Consider the following 23,680-nt stretch of genomic DNA (forward strand, 5'->3'; position numbering starts at 1 on the left):
TAAAGAAAAAGGGTAATAAAAACAATAAGATGAAATAAATAGAACTAAAAAAGGAAATAGGTAAATGAATAATAAAAAGGTTAAATATGCGACAACCAAAATGCAATAAAACTATAAAAATAATCCGGACGAAATTGGGTATTGACACTAATAAAATAAGATTTTAATGAATCCCTAAAATTTAAGTTTATCCCAACAAACTCCCCCATAAACTTAAATTCTTCCTTCCTTCAGTAGGCTCCCCTTCAGGTGAAACTTTTCCTGAAGCACTTGAACTAGTGGCTAAAATCTCCGCTGCCGGTACGCCTTCAGAACTTGATCAAAGTTTTCAACCATGATAGGTCCTTCGACTCCTCGACGACGCACACAAAACTCTCAAAATCATCTATCAATGATTTCAAACTCTTCTCCACAACTCGACTGGCAGGCAGCGACTCTCCATTTCTGCCGAGTTGATCTGCCACTTTCTCCTTCAAATTTTTAAATTCTCCTTCCAGCGGAAGCATTCCTAACCAACCCCAACTACAAGTAGCCCTTTCCAACCGCCGTATCTTAACGGAACTTACCTGGATACCCTTTGCCAGGAAGACTTTCGGTATAGGGATCATTATACTCGTCTGAGCCAGTCACCAAGAGAAACCATCGGCTCTGATACCATTATTGGGAAAACGTGACCCACATAAATAATAATACTCTTCATTTCACTGGGGTTATTTTTCATTGAACCTTGACAACCTTTAAATAGGGGCAAATAGAGCCTTGGGCCAAGTACAAATAATAAAAACTAACAATAATCTATCTCTATCTTATATTAATAAAATAAAATAATACTCTTCTAAATAAAAGGAAAATCAAAACTACCTATATCTATTTTATCTCTATCAAAATCAAATCAAATATTACTAAACCCAACACAGCCGATTCCAAAAAGTTAACACTTAACAAAATCAATAAACAATCACAAACGACAAAAAAAAATTACCAACAAAGGAATTTCAAAGATTCAAATACCTTTACTTCTCCATTTGACAAATCACCTAAAGAATTCAGTCAGAACTAATCCAAACCATGTATGTGTGAATTGTTGTATGCTGTAGTCCATAAATTGGTCTTCTATGCAGAGAGAAATTCATATTACCCTTATTGTTGCTATAAATTGTATTCAGCAACTCTTCAAAAGATATTAACACCTAAATCTAACAACAATGCAAGAGATATCATCTTTACTGTCTCTTCTTAATGCTTCAGCTGTTAATTTCTTAGCTGCTTTCAGAGGGTCTCTGATCCTTCTAGCAATATCCACTGCCTCTTGATTAGGCATTACCTGATTTAGCACATGCAAAGTAACATGTTATGCTTTAGAGGCAAATACCATAAAAATAACCATTTATGCCTTACATGTTTTTTTCATTTAAAAAAAATGCATGGGTTGCTATGATTCACCTTCCAAAGTCCATCACTGGCAAGGATGAGAATATCAATATCAATATCTACCTCAGTAGTCTGCACATCAGGGTCTGATCGTAAATGTGACTTGAGGCTCTTGTCTCCAAATGCACGAGAAACAGCAAGTTGCCCATTTACTCTAGGCACATCACCTACATGAATCAAAGATCACTAACTAGTATTATTGTCGGCATGCTTTACAACTTGAAAGTAGACAAAACCAACTTCAGTGTACCTGGCATGTTGGAGACAAAACCTCCTTTATTCTCAATGATGCCTCGCTCTGTGTTGGGCTCATGATCTGTTGTCATTTGCACTGCTTGACCTTGTCTTGAAACAACTGCGCGTGAATCTCCTACATTAGCTATCCATAACCTTTGGCCATTGATTAATATTGCAGTTACAGCTGTCGATCCACCATGCCCCAGATCAGAACTATGTGAAAGAATCTCCTGATCTGTGTTCTGATATGCTTTGGATATAGACTCTGCAGGGTTATCCCAAAATTCTTCCTACCATACAAGTGAAAAAGTTCAAGATTGTCATCAGGATTATGATCAAACTAGCATAGATAATACTCTGGAACTCAAAAGTAACAACCTCCTTTAAAATGCTAGAAAACAAATGTTTCTGTAAGTAGGAAGGCACAGTATCTCCCCTGTGGCCATCATAAATAGCAAACAAACCCACTTCTTTTTCCTGCATCTGAACAAACTTTGCAACATGGTAATCCTCCATTGGATGGTTACCTCTCCCTTTTACTAGGGTGAAACCATACTTTATTGACCCCTTATGATTTTTCCCCTTACCTGTTTTGGATGAAGAACCAGAACCTACAACCTACAAGGTATTGAAAACAAAGTAAAAGAAAATTTCGAGAAAAACTAATGATGTCTCTATCCATCAACAATGATTGGACAAAAATACACTCTAAAAATTAACAACTTGTAAACTCTCTGATAGGACCTTGGAACATTTTTAGGTAAATCATGTGGTGGGATTAAAGACATTTTTTTTTCCTGTATATTGAAACACTTTTATTACCCCTCCTAATCAATTTAAAAATCCAGCAAAAGCAAGGATTGCGACAGAACTAGTTTTCTGCTTCAAATTGAAATTACTAGTCAAACATTAAAATTGAAGAAAAAGAAAAGGGACACCCACATGATGAGGTACCATATGCCTCCCTTCCCACAATGAGAATGGGGACCAAGATAATCTAAACAGGGAATATCAATGATTTCATACAACTAAAGTTTACTGTAATACAGAAACTAATCTCAGAACAAAATTCAATTTTTTTCCCGAAATTATTGAATAACAAGTGAATACAGACATGGATATTCAAGTTGAAGTATGTTCGGTAAAAATCACGTATTCTTCAAAAGCTCTCTCCATAACCGAATGAAATAAGTTATTATTGTGAACCAAAAAAGCCATCAATCATCTAAAAACCAAAACAGTGCTCACAAAAGTTAAATTGCCTTCAAACTCAATATACAGTTAAATAAAACGTTCAGATAAAAGCACTAGAGAAGAGAATACAACTGGAGATGTTACATTCTTACCTTAGAGAAAGAAGACTCAAAGCAGCATAATATACCCATGACAAAAACTAGTAAAAATAATATTTTTCCAAAGAATTCTCAGCATAGACCACTTTGGAGAAAGAAACCCACTTCTCAAAATCACAGGCCTTCCTGAGAATCACTATCTGTGAAAAATAATAAACACAAAGGTTATCATAGAAAACTACTCTGAAACCCCATAAAGGCTATCTGTGACAGAAGAAGAAGCTTAAAACAAGGAATATGCAAATTTTAGTATTAGTGATTGCCACCTTACTGGTCCAATTAGAACTGCTAAATGATTCAACTTGTTCTTCTTTGGTTGGATAGTTCTTGCTCTTTTTCTCTCCCTGTTTCTTCTTAATTCTCATTATTTGCACAACCAATTATATGGGATAACTATAATGACGAAGGAAGAAGCAAGATAAAGGTGACACGCAGCATTTGAGAATTGAAAACTTGTGAGTGTGAAGAAAAAAGGAAATTAATAAAAGATTGCGAAAGGAGGGAATTTAAGGATGTTTGTGTTCTTCAGTTTTGACATTCTTCAACCGTTTTGGGAACCTTAAAACGTGGCCCTACCATATGTGAGTGAAAAAACAAAAATGTAAATATTCGTGCCAAGACACAAGACAAAGACTGAGAAACTCTTCTTTGCGCGTTGTACACTGTTTACCTGGCTTTCTTATATATATATATATATATATATATATATATATATAAATATATATATATATATATATATATATATATATATATATATATATATTTTTTTTTTTCATTTGACCAAATGCTAATTTGAAAGAGTGAATAATTTATGTTGTCCAACCCATATAATGTTTTGATTCTTAAAACAATTTATATTTGAAATGAGTGAAATTATTAAAAAATGCAAATACTTATTTGGTTGTAATTAAGCTAAACACATCCTATTATGCAATAAAAGAAAATGAGATATAAGAGTAATTTCAAATTAATTCAAATATATTCTGGTATCCACGTGAAAATATTAAATAATAAAATATAAATTTAAGGATAAATCCATAAAGACAATACATAATTATTACATCATAAATATATTTATAAACGGTATCGTAGGACTTGGTTAGTCGCAAATCAAACAAGGAACCATTAGCAAAACTAGTGGACTAGGAGCAAACACAATTAATCTTAATGCTCATAAGTTTAAAAGTAAAGTGTAATTATCTGTTATTAGACTCTGATTAATTAAAAGTCTACTCTAAAACCTATAAATACAAGTTCGAGGTAAGGAGGTAGGTGATTTTACATTTATTGTGTCATTACTTTCTAACTGTCAACATTGATCTAACTTTGACATCGAAGTGTCTTATGAAAATACCCTCTAATGATTTGGACGAGCAATTGCACTAGAACTTGACTTCAAGACAACCTTCAGCCTTTAGATGACTCACTAAACTTTGAATTGTTGACCTCGACCGTTGACCAAACAAACCTTATGTAATATTCCTTACAAATAATGCAATAAAGTCTTTTTTTTCAAGAAAATGAGTGCAAGTGTGGTCCAGGTCAAGTCTTAACAGGTTAGTGAAGGAATAGTTCACTTATGTGAAAACCTGCCGACCACTCATTGAGTTGGTGAAGGATAAGTTCTGTAAAGAACCCTTATCGCTCGGTCCAATGAATCCAAATAATCGGTCAGTGAAGGAAGAGTTCCCTCAAGTGAACCCTTACTACACCACTAACTTGGTGAAGAATGAGCTCACTTAAGTGAGCTTTCGCTAATCACTCATCGAGGTGGTGAAGGAAGAGTTTTGTAAAGAACCCCTGCCCCTCATTCCAAAACAATCGGTTAAGGATGAGTTCACTTAAGTGAGTCCCTACTGATCACACATCAAGGTGGTGAAGGAAACGTTTTGTAAAGAACCCTTGCGGATCACATATCAAGGTGGTGAATAAAGAGTTCTATAAAGAACCCTGCCCAACCAATCGATGAAGGATGAGTTCACTTAAGTGAGCCCCTACCGATCATACAACAAGGTGGTGAAGGAAGAGTTCTGTAAAGAACCCATGCCCCTCGATCTAAACAAATCGGTGAATGATGAGTTTATCCAAGTGAGCCACTGTCGAACATACACTGAATTAGTGAAGGAAGAGTTCACCAAAGTGAACCCTGGTCGCTTGGTCGAAAGAGAACTTAGTGAAGGAAAAGTTCACCTAGTGAACCCATGTTGATCAGATTGTTAGATAACTTAAGAAAAGTTCAACTTGACTCAATGTCGCTCAACTCAACAAATTGTTTGACCGATCGTTCCTCTTTGCAGTTATTTCTTATCGGCTTTGCAATTAAGTTTAAATTGATCGATTTTAAGAGACTCGTGAAGAAAACAATGTAATAGGACAATTTAGTTAAAAGCGAAAAGCAAGAAATAAATAACGCAACCAGTGAAAGAAATAACATTTCATTAACTATGTATGGTGTACAAAAAGTAGTTGTTGGCTTATGAACCAAACAATAATAAATACATCCTTCCCCAGCTAGAAGCTTTATTCGTGGGGTTCGTCTCAACCATTGTCACCCATAGAATTGCCTGTAGCCTCCTCATCCTTAACAACCTAGTCATCTCCCACAGCAACGACCTCCTTATTTGGCTCAACCTCTTCGTCTAAAGATATTTCATTGATCTTCATCAATTGCCTTTTGTGAAAGTCCTTCATGACTTCAAAGTTGCCTTCGTCCAATGCGATCCGGTAGAAGAAGGCAGCCTGAGCGAAGGCCTTGTTGAAACCAACCTTGTGCTGATTGAGGAGCACTCGACCGACCTCATCGTTTTTGGCAACATGGCATCTTTCTCTTGGACTAACTCAGCCCTCTGCTCAATGAGTTTAGTATTCTATGCAGTGAGTTCTTCCATCACTGTCTTCATATTTTGACAATCTAGAGTTAGATCATCAGACTTCTTGCAAAAGGTGGCGCTCAACAATAATCTTGACGTTCAACACCATTCTTCTCACAAAAGTTCACACTTAACGACACTCGTATGCTTCTCAACGTCTTGGAGTTAAATTACTCCAAACTTGCAATACAAGATAACATTGATCGGTAAGCTAAAATGGTCAATGGAAAAAAGGGATGTTCAATGGTCTAAACTAAAATGCTCCCAAACTTGCACAGTTAAGTTTGCGCTCAATGTTCAACTAGTATCGCTCAGTGCTATATTAGTTGACAATAAACTCATTTTTGTGATTTAAGTGAACTTCAACCTGATCAATTGCTCAAATTGGTGTTCCTTTTTCAGAGAGTTGGTTTTCTTCTTGGGCTAGAGTTTAGTCCGATCTTCTTGTGATACACTGCTAAGTATCACCACTTGGGAGTTGTCCATCAAAGAATTTTGGACTTCCAACATGTCTTTGGATCTTTGATGCCTTTGTTTCAGCATTGTAGCTTAATATTTTGTTTTGTTTTAGTGGTCCAACAACTGTGATATTCCACATTTCTGCCCTTAACACTAAGGGGGAGTACGTTTCCAAGACACTACAAGTCACATATATATGGGTGTAGTCCCTGCAGTTTTGTCGCTTCCAACCACTACAGGCCCCATCAGTCAGTGATGACAATTTAGTCCCTACAGTTTTATAGCTATCAACCGTCGCTGCAGTCGCTACCGTCTCAAACAGACGCAACTGCGTCATTTCTTCTTGGGCTAGAGTTTAGTCTGATCTTCTTGTGATACACTGCTAAGTATCACCACTTGGGAGTTGTCCAACAAAGAATTTTGGACCTCCAACATGTCTTTGGATCTTTGATGCCTTTGTTTCAGCATTGTAGCTTAATATTTTGTTTTGTTTTAGTGGTCCAGCAACTGTGATATTCCACATTTCTACCCTTCACACTAAGGGGGAGTACGTTTCCAAGACACTGCAAGTCACATATATATGGGTGTAGTCCCTGCAGTTTTGTAGATTTCAGCTACTACTGTTGATCCCGTCACCCAGCCATCATTGATGAGGATTTAGTGTAGTCCCTGCAGTTTTGTAGCTCTTAGCTTTCAGCTACCACTGTTGATCCCGTCACTCATCCATCATTGATTGGGAATCAGTCCTTGCAGTTTGTCATTGTCCACCACTGCTCTCCTTCATCCACTTTTGAAGTTGAAGTTTCACAAGCTGCTATTAGTCCATCTATGTTTGCCTCACACTCTTGAAGACAAATCATCTAGTTCAACACTGAGTTCATCTATTCCAAGCTTAGTTCATACAATTTGTATGCTCCAGCTTGAGAGGGAGTGTTAGATATATTATATCTTTTATCTTTTAGTTAGTTTGTTATTATTTCTCATTTGTATTTTGGGCTTAGCCCATATTTCTTCTATTATAAATAGAGCACCCTATGTGTGTATTTTACACAAGGAAGATTAATCCAAATATAGTTTTTCACATAGTTGCGTCTGTTTGAGACGGTAGCGACTGCAGCGGCGGATGATAGCTATAAAACTGTAGGGACTAAATTGTCATCACTGACTGATGGGGCCTGTAGTGGCTGGAAGCGACAAAACTACAGGGACTGCCATCACTAACTGACGAGGTGATGGGGCCTACAGTGGTTGGAAGCATACAACGGCAAACAACCGACAGCGGCAAACGGCCGACAGCGGCAAACGGCCGACAGCGGCAAACGGCCGGACAGTGGCAAACGGCCGGACAGCGGCAAACGGTGCGGACAGCGGCAAACGGCACGGACAACGACAAATGGCGCGGACAATGGAAAACAGCGCCTGGATAAATCAACGGCGGAGACAAAGACAGACGAAGATGGCAGCAATGACTGCTTTGGAAGGTCTGAACAGAGAGAGGGAGGTCCGGCAAGAGCTATGGAGGTGTCGCGGTGAAACTCCGACACCGGAAAGGCAGCGTGTGTAGAACACGCGCCCGAGATCTGATGAGAAGAAGGCAACACATGGAGGCGTGTTGAGCGGAGTCTGTGCTTGTCTTTGGCGGGGTTGGCCGTCGCTCGAGGAGACGCTTCAGATCTACTGGTCACCGGTCGAAACTGTGACGGCGACCGGCGGCGGAAAGTGGCGGCGACAACGATAGCAGCGACGGTAGCGAAAAACGGCGATGGTCGGCGACTGGCTGCACTGAGAAGAAGAGAAAATGGACTGCCGACTGAAATTTTAGGGGCTGCCGGCGGCCATGTTGGACGGCCGCCGGCAGACAGTAGAGGCCACAAGAAGATATCAGAGGACCTGCTCTGATACCATGTTGAATATAGTGAAAAACTATATTTGGATTAATCTTCCTTGTGTAAAATACACACATAGGGTTCTCTATTTATAATAGAAGAAATATGGGCTAAGCCCAAAATACGAATGAGAAATAATAACAAACTAACTAAAAGATAAAAGATATAATATATCTACCAGTTCAAAATAACTTTTACATATTAAAACTTATACCAATTTGTTCAATTGTTCAACTCTTTAGTTCTCTCAATGGCACATATTCAAACAACAAGCAAACCCAATTCAATCCTCAATTATACAATTTAATTCATGTATACACATGAATCAAATTCAATCAACATGCAAAAACATGAAAAATTTCAAACTTATGCATAATAAAGCAACTAGCTACCCTTACTTGAAAGAAAAATCAAACAACTCAACAACGTTTATAACACCCTCAGACGCACATGAAGCTCAATATACCCTTATGAACAACACAAACACAATCATCGCACATGGTAAGGACCGCTGATCAACAAAAGCTAGCAAAGATAACTCAAACACTACTTTCGAGTCAAAAAGAGTTACATGTAGAAAAATAACAAATAAACAAGAATAGACAAAAAACTAGCTTACCTTACTGAAGAAACCGATCGATTGATTTTGATGAACTCACACAAAGAGAAATCTTATCATGTCTGATCTTCAAAATGATGAACGTATCGTAAAAACTATTACTGAGAAAAAATAGATAAAACTCTAGAAAAAGTTTCTAAAAGTTATGTATGTTTTTAAATAATAAAACATTTTTATAAAAATTCTATTTATACTTTAAAATTTTATTATTAAAATAATCGAATTTTACCATTTTAAACACATTAATTCTAAAACACAATGTTTTATATTCTTACAAATTTTATATAAAAAAGAATGAATGCTTTAATTAGTACATTAAAATCATTCTAACTTAATATTTTTATATAATTTTAATGCCCTGTCTATCTTGCCCAACGAAATCAGAAGTTTCAATAGACCATTTTTCTCGAAAACTCGCTCAGTGAATGGAACCTATAGTTATAAAACAGAGTAGAAGTGAGGTTTGTGTTCCAAAAGGATCTCCGTAACCCACGTGCAAGATCTCAGCAACACTTCCTTCTTTCACTCTGCTTCTTTTCCTTCGTCTCCGGGACGTCGCAGGTTGAGGAGAACGTTGCCGCAGGTTGGGTGAACGTTGCCATCTAAGTACACTTAAAAACGTTTTTAAGTCAATATTTTACTACATGTTTACTTTTGCTAGTATAAGGTAGCCCTTGACACTAATAAGTGTGGCCATAGTACCGTACTTCATGCGCAACCAATATATCAAACGGTTGATCTGCACAAAGTTACTATCCTACAGGTGCATCATAATCACCGCCATCATAATATTTTTCTAAGATTGTTTGGAGTGATATATGTGGTTTCCATGCAAAGTTTTCATCTCAACAAAAAAACATTTTTGCCGACCATGGATTTCGAACTCTAGTGTTTCTCTCTTCTTTTCCTTTTGTCAACTACCTAACCTTCATTTATGTGGGGAGTTATTATTTTTAACAAACTTTTCCTAACATTACATTACAAATTGAAATCTCATGTTGACTTCAGCCTGTGAACCATAGGTCATAGATGACATATACCATGATACCCGTAATGGTTTCAACCTTCTATTGTTGTAGGTACGTGAATGAAAAAAAGGTTCTACTAGTCATATATCAAAGTCAGGTTTTAATATGCAGCACCCTTAATTCCTTAAGAAAAGCTTATTGAAAAATTCTAATTACACCCTCTACATTATATTTTCTATTATTGATTGATGTTTGTTAAAATAACAAAATTGAGTCTTACCTTTTATTTAATGAACTCCAAAATAAGTGTTTTGGTTTTCAATAAATTTTAACACACATGTATTAGAAAGTGTGTTACTCGTAGTTCTGAATAGTCATTTAACTGAAACAGACACGGCATGTCTGCATATACAAGAATAAGAATGTGCAGTTTGGCATTCAAGAAGTGCTAGCTAGCTATAACCGCTGATTCACTATCAGTTAACGTTGACTCTTCGTATAATTAAGAATTCTCCACTGAACTAGCACGCAAAGCTATACATGAATCTCAAAACTCTGCATCTAACATCCGAAAGGTAGCTACCACTAAAACATAATGTGTATATACATAAAGATAATCAAGATGCCCCATATATAATTGTCAAACCAGTATAACAATGTTCTTTAGGAGATAAACTAGGGAGATTTACCACCAATGTACGAGTTAATTACTCATAAGAAAGCAGGACACCACCTTTAAGGTTAAATGTTTGCGGGTCTATTTTTTTCTACATGTGACTCAACTTTTTTTATTTTTCATGAATGTGCAATTTTCAACTAATCCCAATTATGTTATTCAGTCACACAGGATTATTGCATGTTCAAACTTTGATTTTCCGCTGGTATCTCTTTTCTTTTTCCTGTTGTTTCCTAGGTGCCAGATGATCGGTGCTACACCTATTACCCTCAAAGTGTTGTGTCATGACAAGGTGGATATTGGAATAACAGTGACTTAATACTAAACCTCAACTTCTGATCTTGAAGCATTAGTGTGCGAATTCATAATCACTTTCATACTGATGCTCACAATTCGTGGTGTTGCCACTGATCACAGAGGGTACTGTTAGTTATAATTTTCCATGAATTTTAATAGCTATCTTTCATCTCTATTTCTCTGCTCCAAAACTACTGTAGCATATCAATTTAAAAAATTAATCAACTTTTGTTGAAAGTAATACATACACAGTAATCTTAAATTGCCACGTATGGTGATTTTTCCAACTTTTATATTGAAATCTGAAAAGTGATTTCTAACCATTTTTGTTTGTTGATGATATAAGCTCACCTTTTACACTGTCAAGGAAATAATTTAATATCTATGCTATTTTAAACTCTTTTATCGTTGAGCATAAATTTGTGGTTTCCTATAGAAAGATTGCTGCACAGTGCAATTGGGAGAGAAAAGTAAAGAATTGCAAAATAGTAAAAGTACGAAAAATAATGAATGTACATATCCTACAAATCATTAATTTATTAAATATTTTCGGACAATTTTCCAATCAGTGGTTACAATTTAGCATCTTTGTCTCCAAAGTGAATGGTTTAATTTTTACTTAGGAAGAACAAAATTGCTCCTATGTATAAATCTAGCATTTGTTGCCGGCTTTTGAGGCAGGAACTGATTTGGTGCCTTTATTTGATTGGAACAGAGAAAAATCTCTTTGGAATAAGAAGTCTTGCTCTTACAAAACAATAGGTGCAATTTCAGTGACGAGTTAGTCAACCTAGAATATATTCTTGCAGGTAAATCATAATTATAATAATTTGGGATCTGTAATATTTACAGATCCCAACCTGAACCATGCTGTTGTAATATTAACATATTTAATCATAATCATTCACCTTTAAGATGTAAATGATTGCTTTAGGTATTTCCTTAGAAATGCAAGTTCCCAATGTTTCATAGAATTTAGATGAGAAGTAAGTTACTAAATTGTTCCAATTATTGGTTTATCTTTACTCAACCATAGGAAACTTAAGGAATAAGCAATACAAGGACAGGAAAGCAAGAACCAAAAGTGTCTTGGCAATGCCTTTTAGTTTGCCATATAGAGAAGTTTTGGAGATCTGAGCACCGAGATTAATGCACTTTACAGCAGTCAAAATAAATGTACAGGATTACCGGACAGGAAACGTAAATAACTAACTACCTCAAATGATAAGCACAACCCTGAGTTTAAGAGAGGACCAAAGGTCCAATTCGAATAGTGGCTCTTTCTCCTCCACAACACAAATTATACTATACAGTAGGCCTAAAAATTTTGTACAAGAGCGCAAAAGGCACTGCAGATGAAATTACTGCCCGCATGAACTGAAATTTTCATGCACATTCGAGGTCAGCCGTTAATCATGTGTCAAGACATGTTCAAGGATGTAGGAAATGATCACATGTATGTCCAATACCAGGTTTGCCATCCCACTTTTCCCAAAAGATGAGGGGAGACTGCATTCTTCATCTCCCTGATACTAATCACCACGTTGTAGCTCTGAATTACCTGTAATTAAAGTGTTAATTGTAACAAGATGAAAATATCATAACATTAGATCAGAAACAATTGGAACGGTTAGAAAAAGTAGACATGGTCAAGTGTTATGATCCACCATTTGTTCTTTCAAACATCGATTATATACTAAAAATTTATTGCAACGTTCGAATATCATGCAGTGGTAAAATTAATGTGGTAAAGTTACTGCAGATAATCCATTGCCAAAAACATCATCAAACAGACCAAAATATTGCCTTCCCTAAGTGTTTGTAGATGTAGCAAAATTCTACAACTTATCTTGTACTTGGGAAGAGGAGAATCTGAAGAGTGAAAAACCCAAAAAAAGTGAGGCTAAGAAAATAGAACACAAGCAGGTTAGCCACACTATTTCCAAAATCACCAAATGGTTGCAGAACATGACCTTGTAAAGTTGAAATGAAAAAGTTTATCATGAAGCACAGAACACACATATGTATTTATCTTTTCACTTGCTTTGGGAAATCTCACCCAGTCTGAGGTAGCCGCGTCCAGTTCATCAATTGATGGGACTGAGGATGCTGCCTCTGCAAGTATGATGAACTGGCTCCAATACCATTTTCATCATCTACAAATTGTTCTGAGAAGTTAGATGCTGGGGGAGACCAAACTGGAACTACACCCCCATCCCTTTCTCTCCTAGTACTACTTGACGATTCTGCTGTGGAATCTTCAGCCGCATTTCTCAGCCACATTTCAGTAGCATTATTCTGTACTCGAGTGTTTCTATTTACATTCAGCAGCCCTCCTTGATTCACTGTCTCTCTGGCATTTTCTTGTGTGGTCACATTTGTAGGAACTTCGGCTCTGTTGTCTGCTGCTGAGTTTCGAAGGTCTGAAGATGTTTCTTCCTCTTCCACTCTCACATGGGAAGCAGTCATACTTGGGACCATCTGATCCTCGTAGCGCCGAGTACCATGAGGTAGGTTGTTCCTAACAGGTTCAGCAAGTCTTTCTTCCATGTGTGTGTCTTGAGGAAAAGCAATAGGGGCTGATTCAGATGAGTCTCCAAGCCCTTCCTCCGTTCCATTTTCAATTGCAGCTCTTGAAGCTGCTTCTTGTTGCCACATTTGTATAAGTGCTTCTTGCAGTCTAACTTTTGCAGCATCTATTCCTACAATGGGAAGAGGATAATTTGAACCAAGTTCAATTCCAGCAGCTTGTAGTACATACTCTGGTGCATTCCACGGATGGTGTATCCATTCAGTTGGTAATCTAGCAAGTTCAGGAAGCCAGCGTCGAACATATTCTCCATTTGGATCACACTTATACCCCTCAAACTGAGAAAAAAAAACAACTCACATGAGTTTATCAATTACAAGTTATTTATCATCTTTAAGCATTCAAATGGCAGATATTAACATGTAGCTCAAGTCTAAAAGTGTCAATGTCAAAGTTCATAAATCATAATCAATATATTTAGTTTCAATCCAACTGCCCTCAAAATTGAAGAAACATAGTGATGATTGAGTCAAATATTAACTCATTAGTTATGATTAATCAACCGTATTGGAGTGATATGAATGACCATCTCAAATTTTCAATATGAACAAGTTCAGATAAGGAAAAATAGGCCAGAGTGTTGTATTGTCCATGCCGAGAATTTTTACTTTCAAACAGTTAACAGAGTTAAAAGAAGGCATCACTCCAGATCAGACAAATGAAACCTCTCTCTACTCGCTGAAATGTAATCAATATTGGGATAGACCTTTAGCCTTCATCTAAAATTCAAACCATAAATATTTAAGAGAGTTCAGAGAAGAGGGCGGAAGTACTTTTTGTTCCATTTCACTTGTACAAAACCTTAGTGGTGGACAAAAGAGTCTTTTACTCGGCACAAATTATTCAAACCAGAAAAGTAATAACAAGATTATGAAACTCGTGACATTGCTTTCCTTTTAAATATATATAAAAAAAAATCATAACATGTACACAGATGATCATACACATTTAGACATCCACACAAAGCAAGATTATGCAGTTTATACACAGAAGCAACTGCACCTGTGGATTATCTATTCGATCAAATTCGCGACCATCAGGGAGAGTACCAGAGATGTACTGCCAACCAAGAGCATCACTCTCAAGATCTGCATCCAAAAGGGTATCCCAGAAATACTTCATTCCCCATCTCCAAGGAAGCTGAAGCACCTTCACAAAGAAACTTGAAACCACAACACGTATCCGATCATGCAACCAACCAGTTGCCCACAACTCTCTCATTCCAGCATCCACCAAAGGGTACCCTGTTCTGCCTTGTCTCCAAGCCTTGAAGTAGCCTTCATTCACCACCCAAGGGAAAAACTTAAGGTGTCCTAGAAGGGGCCTCTCATGACTGTAGGGGTGGTTGAAACTGATGTACCTTGAATACTCTCTAAGACCAATAGACTTGAGAAACAAGTTCACACTCTCTTCACCAGCCTTGTTTCCTTCATTGGCCCAAAACACTTGCTTAATGCGGACAAGATGGAACACTTTCTTTACACTCACCTCACCAAAATGCAAATGTGGAGAGAGAAATGAGGTTGTGGCACTATCAGCCTTCCTACGATTCTTTGAGTATTCAATCAGAGGACCGTTTATGAATGCCGTCAATGCCTTGTCAGCATTGCTCCACCCCGGTGACCATGCTCGAGAAAGAAGCGCATTGCTTGCCTTCTCTAAATCGTCTTCAAACACCAACATATCACAAGGGCACCTTGAAGCATCACCTGAAACAAAGAAACAATTATTAACATAATGCAAATGAAATTCATGACAAATGACGGTGCTAAATAGAAAAACAACGTATCAAACATGCTGAAGTGCATTTGACATACTTGTGTAGTGTACAAAAATAGGATCATTACATTGGTTCTTGATTCAATTCATCAATAATGAAAGAATAGCAATGGTCTTCCCAACTTTTTTGACAATAACTTAGTCCATTAATCACCCAAAGTGCATGAATAAATTAGACCACCGTTACATGCCATTTTTCTGTTGAACTAAGAACTATCTGAATCACATTTTGCTTGACTACAAAAGAGAATATTTTTTCAGACCAAACTCATAAAGCTTGCATATCTAGATAACCAAAATATGTCAGCTGTAATAACTGAATAGAGTATTTGTTGCCTCTTTACTTTTACAATTTTACAATTAATGGTTGGAAGTACCTACTGTGGAAGCCTATTGACAGAATGATCTATGAACTTTGAATTGCATTTAAAATTTTAAAAAAGCTCCATCTCTTTAAATAGTATTATGATTTTACTTTTTTACCTTTTTGCTATGTTACATAGGAACATTTTAAGTGGTTAAAAACATCGATGTGTTTCCCAATTTGGATAATTTGTTGAAGTGCGGACTTCAAACTAGAACCACAAAAGGTGAATGACTTATGCAGCTGGCCCCAATCAATAATAAATTAATAAAAACAAATAATGTGAGGCTGAGAAGAAAAATGAATAAAAGTAGACCTGGAATAATTCTTTTAGGTGGGAGAAGAGGTGCTTGTGGGTCATAAGGCATGCTGAGGCATCTTTCCCAAAAAGCAGAAAAAGTTGTGAATGGTTGGCCATGAGCGTCATTCACATCCCATGGTTCATACAATAAGTCTGAGTTGAATGAACGGACGGTAATGCCTTGTGCAGTCAGAACCTCCTTTGCTCGGTGATCCCTCACAAGTGACAATGGATCTGCAACACAGATAGTTACTTACTTTGATATCATCATGAAGCTGTAGTGACGAACTTCACTTTTCTTATGAAACTATGAAAAAGGAAATCCAACGTTATAAGTAGAAATTACAAATGACAAGGCAGGTTATAGGAAGAAGAAAATTTCAGACAACCATAACACAAACTATAAAAGAGAAAGTTCACCAAATAATCATAGAAACAAAGAACTATAATTGATAGAATTAAGGATCCTACAATCTGTAATGATGTTGGTCATAACTGAGCAATGAATCTGCTATAATCATAGACCATCTTTAGGTAGCAATCTAGAGGTTTTCTCATAAACCCTCAAAAAACAATTGAATAAAACTAAACAAGGTAGGATGATATATGATAACCAATAATAATCTAAAAGAAAAAGGAAGGAAGTTGCACTAGAAAACACAAGAACCATATATGATACATAATAAGCATGAAAAGTAGGCCATGTAAGAAAAGGAAAAAACAGAAACTCACCATATAAATGGTTGAAAAAGAGTTGAGTAGCCCCAGTGGACTTAACGACCTCCAATAGGGAAGAAACACTATTAGTGGAACGCTTGGTGATAAGGGGAGTGCCAAGGCTTCTCAAAGAGGAATCAAGGTGAGCCAAACTTTGTTTGAGCCACCACCTAGAGACCCTCCCAGGGTAGTATTGACCCTCTTCTTCTGGAGCCCATATGAAAACAGCAACAACAGCTCCTGCTCTAACTCCTGCAGCCAGTGCAGGATTATCCTCTACCCTTAGATCTCTCCTAAACCACACTATGCTGCATCCTCCTCCTGACATCTTCAAAAATATTCTTCACCAACACCACAACCTCAAGCACTCTATTATTCACACACACAACCATATACCAGATCTCTTTCCTTAATCCTTTCCCTTTGAGTACTGAGACTTAACAACAACACCAAAAAATGCTAGCTTACTATTCTTATCTTTTTCTCTCCTGTTCTCTACTTCTCCCTCTCTCTCTCCCACTTTTTTTTATTCCTTTTTGGTTTTCTTTACCGAGGGAGATTATAGGCCATAAGAAGGTAAAAAGCACAATCTGATATTTGGGTAGACAACTTTGAGGCTTGGCACTTATCTTTTAATTCCCCTTTCTCCCACACTTTGGCATTTCTTCTGGGAAGGGGGATTGATTTCTTTTTCCAGAAAATTCGTATTTTGGTCCTTTCACACCCAAGTTGCAACCAGAGAGAAGAGACACTGAGGACGGGGTCCAAGTAGAGAGAGAAAGAGAGATGGGATGTGAGGAAGAACAAGTGAAGAGGATTGGCCAACGTTGTGGGGATACAATGAATTGATAGGCAAACCGCAACCACACCTTTTTTATGTCACGTAGATTTTCGTATTTCTATTATCCTATGCAACAAAAACAAATCACATCTACGTCTCTAGTTTCTTCTATTTCCATCCAAGTGACATGACGCGGAATCAGAAAATGATGGATACAGATACACAGTGCTTGTGCCTATAACTGCCTCATCTCATGCCTCTTCAAAATTTACGAACTTTTCTTTTTCAGCGTACTTACGTTACATTTTCTATCTCGTGACTCTCTCTGCTCACAACCCCACCAACCCTTTCATCATGCCACCACTCTCAAACTACGTTACCTTTTTCCTGAACTCACCCACTGAACAAGATTCATTTGTATCATAGTAGACTTGCAAATGTAGAACAAAACTAAGAAGGAATGGTCAAACTCTTCCACCATACGTAGATGTTTTTTTCTTTCTGAAAGTCAATGGTGATACGTTTGTTACCTTTACGCAACGATTCGGGTTGGTTACTTCTTTTGTGCTAATCAATTCTTTTTAGTGCATGTACGGTGTAAAAACTTATAACCAATATATATTATTCAGTAGTTTGGAACTTTCTTAATTAATTGAGATGTAACCCACGGCTTTATATAATAGTAGAACACTGTTTAATACGCTGAAAAAACTGATGAGGACATAATGTCGTAACGTATTTAATTTTTCTGGTACCGAGCTTTTTATTTTGTACGGATAACGTATTTATTGTAACAAGAGATTAAGTTTTACCAGGAATGTAAAATGAAATTACAGCGCCAACAAAAAATTAGTGTGACTGTAAAAAAAAGTATAAAGAATAAACACTTATTATTATTATGACTCGTTATACTTCATGATAATTTACTCTTAATTTTCTGTGCTTTATACCTTTCTTTGTCCTTTTTAGTTGTTGATTTTCGGAATGTTTAAACAAGTTAGTGTTTCAATTATCAGTGTTTTCTTATTGTTTGTGAGAGTTATATTTAAAAAAAAAATGATAACCTGCTGGTTGTAACAATCAAATGTCCTATAGATTAGTTGGTCTAAAGCAGATTATTGATAAAATTTGTTTAAGTGACTGATCCCGATCTCTTAAGGAAGAAGAGAAGACAACACCACGAAATTGTTATATTTAAAAAAATATTTGAAAATCTCACATGACCTACTATATGATTAAATTATAACATATAAATATAAATATAAAATGATATCAGAATTTGTCTGAACCGACTTTGTCTAAACTAAGGTTTGATGTTATATCATTCGAGTATTTGTCATCCACAAACAATTAATCTCATATTTAAAATATTCTAGCAGGTGCAAATTTTGTCTTATTAAAAATGTGTTTTATTTGTGTAGAAAAAATATACTTTATTTGAAAAAATAATTTATTAACATACATAAAAACACAATTTAATAGAGTTAATTATTGTCTTGACACTACTAAAAAAAGAGGTTTTTAACTCGCACATTACGCTTCAGTTTTTTTGAAACCGAAGCGTATCAAAACACGGTGACAATTTCGTAATTTTTGTGAAACTATATGCCTCGGTTCAATTGGAACCGATGCCTAAAGGGTATACTGCCTCGGTTCTCTGACCAACCGAGGCAAAAACTCTGCTTTTCTTCTGCAAAATAGCTTTTTCACCTGCCAACTTTTTCAAAATAGGCTTACTGCCTCGGTTCTGTGCAGAACCGAGGCAGTATGTCCTGCCAAAAGCTGACATCCTCTGGATCTGAACGTTTCTAATCAATTTTGTTAGCCTTTACTGCCTCGGTTCCATTTGAACCGATGTCATAAGACCTTTATGCCTCAGTTTAACCGCGAACCGATGCCTATAGTTGTTGTTTTTGCCATTTATAATTTTTTTTGAATTTTTTATGATAGGTTTAGGCATCGGTTGTGTTTAGAACCGAGAAAATAGGGTCTTATTACCTCGGTTGTCTACTTAACCGAGGTAATAACTTCTTCGATTTTTAAATTTCAGATCTTTCATTCTCCCCTTTCATTCTCCCCTTCCACAACCTTCTCACCACCACCATCCTCAACTCCCACCAAACAAACTTAACCTCAGACTTACCATCCTCAACTCGCTCCGCCGCCGCTGCCTCCACCATCGGTTGTCGCTGCTGCCTCCACCATCGGTCGTCATCGTTGCCTCCACCATTGGTCGTCACTGTTGCCTCCACCGTTGGTCGTTGCCGCTGCCTCCACCATTGGTCGTCGCCACTGCCTCCACCACCGATCGTCGCCACTGTCTCTACTTCTCTCACGCGAACTACATTGTTCATTGTCGCCTTTGGTTGTACGTCGTCGGCACTGGCTGTTCGTCACCGTCTTCGGCCGTTCATCATCGCCTTCAGCCGTTTGTCGTCGCCTTTGGCCGTTTGTCGTCGCCTTTGGCCGTTCGTTGCCGCCTTTGGCTATTTCGTCGCCGCCTTTGTTGTCCCAAATAAAAAAGAAAAAGAAAATATTTTGAAAAGCAAAAGTCCCCATTTTCTGAAAAAAATAAAAAATAAAAAAAAGGCATCTACCGCCTCGGTTCGAAACCAACCGAGGCAAAAAACTCACACATATTGCCTCGGTTCAGAACCGAGGCAAAAAGGTTACCCCTTGTTGCCTCGCCTATATATACCTCGGTTCAAGAACCGCATTGATAAACCCAAAACAACAGAAGCAATAGCCCTTCGTTGCACTAGTGTGACAAACATATGAGTTTAACAAATGATAAGATTAAATTTCATCTATTTTTCACAACATGAACTTAATCGACTCATTATTGAGCAAACTTATTAAGATAATAAAGATTGAAAATTAGATTTCTCTATATAGTATTTTGATGAAGTAACAAACTCTGTATTCAGTGTTTATAGCTTTCATGTTTGGATGTGTGTGACTCATGTGTATAGAAAATATTTCATCTTAGACTAAAAAGCATGATCACCATTGGCCGTCATCTTATGTTTCATAATCAATAATCATTAATAATAATAATCCATTAGATAAATTGTTTTAAAACATGTTTACCCTAATAATAATCAATTAAGCTTTGAAATAATTTATTATCTCGTGTTATAGTTTGGACAACTAATCAATTCAGTGAGATATAATCAATTAAATAGCTCTTCTTATGATTTCTATATTAACACAGAAAAATTAATTGATTTTCATTTAACACATTAAACTTCTTCATAAATGTTTTTTATAAATTGTTTGCAAGTTTGTCTTGAAAAATCATTAAATTCTATGTGGAAGGATCCTTTGTCCCTGTTCAAGGTGTCTCTATGTGTCTGTTGATCATCTAGAATTGGATCTACCTCTGGAGTTCTATAGACAGATGTTTTCCATGCTATTGAATGATAATATATCTCCTCATAATCGATTCAAGCAAGTATTTGTAGTACTTGATATAATTGCACCTCGTCTATCAACCATTGCAAGAGGCCATTGAAGATGAAGAATGTTGAGGTTATCAATGATATATGCCCAACTCCTACAAGACTCATCCTGGCAAATTCAAGGAATAATTGGTATGTTGATACAACCTACAATGAATCTGATGCTTATCTATACTGGCAACAATCAATCTTTGCTCACACAAATGAGTCTCAACAAAAATCACGCATCTTCTAGCAACCATTATGTTGAAGAATTTGGTAAAGGCGTCATTCCATCTTGGCAGTGCATAGTAGAACCTTGTAGAACTCATCATTTTGATGATTCTAATACTACCTTCCTGGTAGACAATAATGCACATGGTCAACGTCTATTGCGAGAGCTGTCAACTATGCCAACCTTGCCTTCAATGCTTGTCATTCGAGATGTTGTATCGTTTAAAGACGCTCTAAGCCAAGTCATCACACAATTATTTGTATCTATGATGATGGTCGATTTACAAGTTGCTATAGCTAAAGACATCAACGGATACCTAAAGCTTCTTGCTATCACTGAAGTATCAGATGAAGAAGAGCTAAATATATTGGATGTCATTGAGATACCATCTTCTCCTCCACCAATCATTGTCTCATCATCTCAACAAATCACTATCCAAACTCTAGAAGACACTGGTCATGTCCTTGAACCACATAGACCGTCAAGCCACACCACTAACCCAACCTCTTTCGCCTCTTCTATCTCCATTTGGGCATTACACAATATTATTTAGGGGAGTCACATTATCTAGGAGGACACTAAAACACTAAAACTTTTTTTCTCTCTATCTTATCGCCATTAATATCATATTCATATGTTCTTCTAATACACAATTTACTCTAATTACATCAACCTAGGCTCTGATAACTAGATCAATTACATTGACATGCTTGATCATCTGCTTTGATTGAATGTTGCATTGCATATAAATCATTAATTGTGACTTATGGAAGTCATATATCATTCGTAGCATATCTAGTGAACAATCTTGCTTTGGTATATATACATGACGCATGCATAAACTGTTGTATAAGTCATATTGTAATATCCCATGTCTCGTGATTGTACCCTTTTTGTTTTTTATCAAATAAAGGGGAGAATTTCAACATACTAAATTGCTATGCTAAACTGCTAAATGCTTCAAAACTACAAAATTGAGATACTAAGGGAGAATATGCTACGAGGAGAAAACATTAAGGAGAGAAAACTGCTCAAAAGGAAGAATGTGATAAACACTATAAACAGAGGAATCACATTATATAAAAATTTCATTATCTAACTCAGGCGGAGTTAGTGGAGTATGAGAATAATGGCTAGTACACAAATGAAATTTTGATAACACTGTTATGTATTTGCTACGACATGAATTCTTAGCTCCAAAGTGCTAACGCATTGTCTAGAATACTTGTTATCTATTATGCCCAACATTATGATAATATTAAAATCCTTATGGTTGTCAAAAGTATGTATAATTTTCTGAGTGCCAAGCCTTATTGTTGAGATTGTTGATAGGGGAGCACTAGTTTAGCTGAACCCACAATCTCAGTGATATCTGAGTTTTTGATGATGACAACACATAATTAATAACACACATGTATTTTGTGTTACATGTTCTATGCTTACATGTTATATGCATTTTTGAGAACATGATTATGTTGTTTATGTTGTTCATTGCATTTCACTGTGTTATATATGTGATTTTATACATGAATGCATGACACATGTTTTTGGAAAATAAAAACCACAAGCACTTTTGTTGAACTTAAATTGTGTGGCAAAACAACAATTTTAAGTCGATTTAATTATGGGGTGAGTCAATTAAAACTTGTGTCTTTGCACAAACTTTTTCAAGTGTGCTGTGAAAGTTTTTCAAAGAGAAAAGTTTTCAAAACTGTTTTACTCTGTTATTAAGTCGATTACATGTGTTACATTCGAATGAGTTTGTTATGTTTTGAATAATTGTGAATGCTTGATATAACTGTCACAACGACTATATTTTTAAATACTTTGACCAAGCATTAAATGAAATACGACTGCATTAATTTTACATTCAATTAACTGCATTGATTGCTGCTAACTGCAATAACAAAATTGCTATATTCGACTGCATTAATAGCTTAGTCGATTAAAATGTTTCAGAGTTGTGTTTATCTATAAATTGACGCGAATTTAATTTCTGTAAGAACTTTTGTGAATCTAACAGTTTGTAGTATCTTTTGCAGAAAGTGTATTCTGACAGAAAGAGAGAAAGAGATCCAAGAAACAAGAAGTGACCGTGGTGATCATCTACTTGTGGATTCTTGAAGAGCAAGTTAACTACACGTACAAAGGCTGATCATATATGCACATCGAGTATAACTGAGAGATCAGAGGCTACAATCTTGTGAAGATTGGACTGAGGTTCCCTGTTGTGATTACACGAAGAAGAGCGTTCTTGACTTTAAGGGTGACTCAAAGGGTTTGGACTGTAGGAGAGGTGATTCTTATTGCTAGTCTGTTTGTATACACTACCTATATTTTGATTAGAGGGGTAGAGAGGTGTTTTATATTTTTGACGTGAGGTCGCTATAAAAGCCTTGTTGTAAAAACCTTGATCATTATAGTGCATTGACTTCCTGTGGTTGGAAGGACACTGGATGTAGGCTTGGCCGAACTAGTATAAAAACTCAGTGTTTGATCTTTCTATCCCTACACTCTTTTATTCAGTCAACTTCTTACTATACGCAATCGATTTAATTTTCGCTGCATAAACAAGTCTTTTACCTTACGTTTCAAGAAAGTCATAAAGGCATCACTTTTTGTGAAAAAGATTTTGAAAGTTTTAAATTTTATACTTCCCCAATTCACCCCCCTCTTGG

At 36.4% G+C, this 23,680-nt stretch overlaps 2 protein-coding genes across 5 annotated transcripts; both read right to left on the minus strand.

Annotated features, from left to right (window-relative positions):
• Positions 1–993: 993 nt before the first annotated feature.
• Positions 994–3,648, minus strand: LOC124822761 (putative protein phosphatase 2C 10). 2 transcript variants are annotated; one of them, XM_088102894.1, is made up of 6 exons: positions 3,287–3,648; positions 3,015–3,160; positions 2,047–2,286; positions 1,682–1,958; positions 1,495–1,598; positions 994–1,324 (listed from the first exon to the last, which is right to left on the minus strand). In XM_088102894.1, exons 2-6 carry the CDS (start codon positions 3,051–3,053, stop codon positions 1,184–1,186), a joined length of 801 nt encoding a protein of 266 aa, XP_087959020.1. In that variant the 5' UTR covers positions 3,054–3,160; positions 3,287–3,648; the 3' UTR covers positions 994–1,183. The 2 variants fall into 2 exon arrangements, with proteins under 2 accessions (XP_087959020.1, XP_047150803.2); XM_047294847.2 differs by having other exon boundaries at positions 1,444–1,598; positions 3,287–3,640.
• Positions 3,649–11,880: 8,232 nt separating this feature from the next.
• LOC124822843 (cryptochrome-1-like) lies at positions 11,881–17,379 on the minus strand. Of its 3 annotated transcripts, none has more exons than XM_088102895.1 (5): positions 16,562–17,379; positions 15,845–16,063; positions 14,388–15,094; positions 12,816–13,663; positions 11,881–12,356 (listed from the first exon to the last, which is right to left on the minus strand). In XM_088102895.1, the coding sequence occupies exons 1-4, from the start codon at positions 16,872–16,874 to the stop codon at positions 12,851–12,853; spliced, it is 2,052 nt and encodes a 683-aa protein (XP_087959021.1). In that variant the 5' UTR covers positions 16,875–17,379; the 3' UTR covers positions 11,881–12,356; positions 12,816–12,850. The 3 variants fall into 3 exon arrangements, 2 of the variants coding, with proteins under 2 accessions (XP_087959021.1, XP_047150980.2); XM_047295024.2 differs by having other exon boundaries at positions 12,855–13,663; positions 16,562–17,375; XR_015783216.1 differs by lacking the exon at positions 11,881–12,356 and adding an exon at positions 12,535–12,667 and having other exon boundaries at positions 12,769–13,663.
• Positions 17,380–23,680: the final 6,301 nt, after the last annotated feature.

The sequence above is a fragment of the Vigna umbellata genome, chromosome 1, assembly GCF_029865625.1.
Source record: "Vigna umbellata cultivar VRB3 chromosome 1, Vumbellata_1.0, whole genome shotgun sequence".
NCBI classification, from domain to species: Eukaryota; Viridiplantae; Streptophyta; class Magnoliopsida; order Fabales; family Fabaceae; genus Vigna; species Vigna umbellata.

Coding starts and splice junctions, on each gene's coding strand:
- LOC124822761 (XM_047294847.2), bottom strand. CDS start 3,053: ATGGGTATATTATGCTGCTTTGAGTCTTCTTTCTCTAAG. Junction 2,287..3,014: donor TTGAGTCTTCTTTCTCTAAG/GTAAGAATGTAA, acceptor AATACCTTGTAG/GTTGTAGGTTCTGGTTCTTC. Junction 1,599..1,681: donor TTTTGTCTCCAACATGCCAG/GTACACTGAAGT, acceptor TGATTCATGTAG/GTGATGTGCCTAGAGTAAAT.
- LOC124822843 (XM_088102895.1), bottom strand. CDS start 16,874: ATGTCAGGAGGAGGATGCAGCATAGTGTGGTTTAGGAGAGATCTAAGG. Junction 16,064..16,561: donor CTTTTTCAACCATTTATATG/GTGAGTTTCTGT, acceptor TCTGTGTTGCAG/ATCCATTGTCACTTGTGAGG. Junction 15,095..15,844: donor ACCTAAAAGAATTATTCCAG/GTCTACTTTTAT, acceptor TCTTTGTTTCAG/GTGATGCTTCAAGGTGCCCT.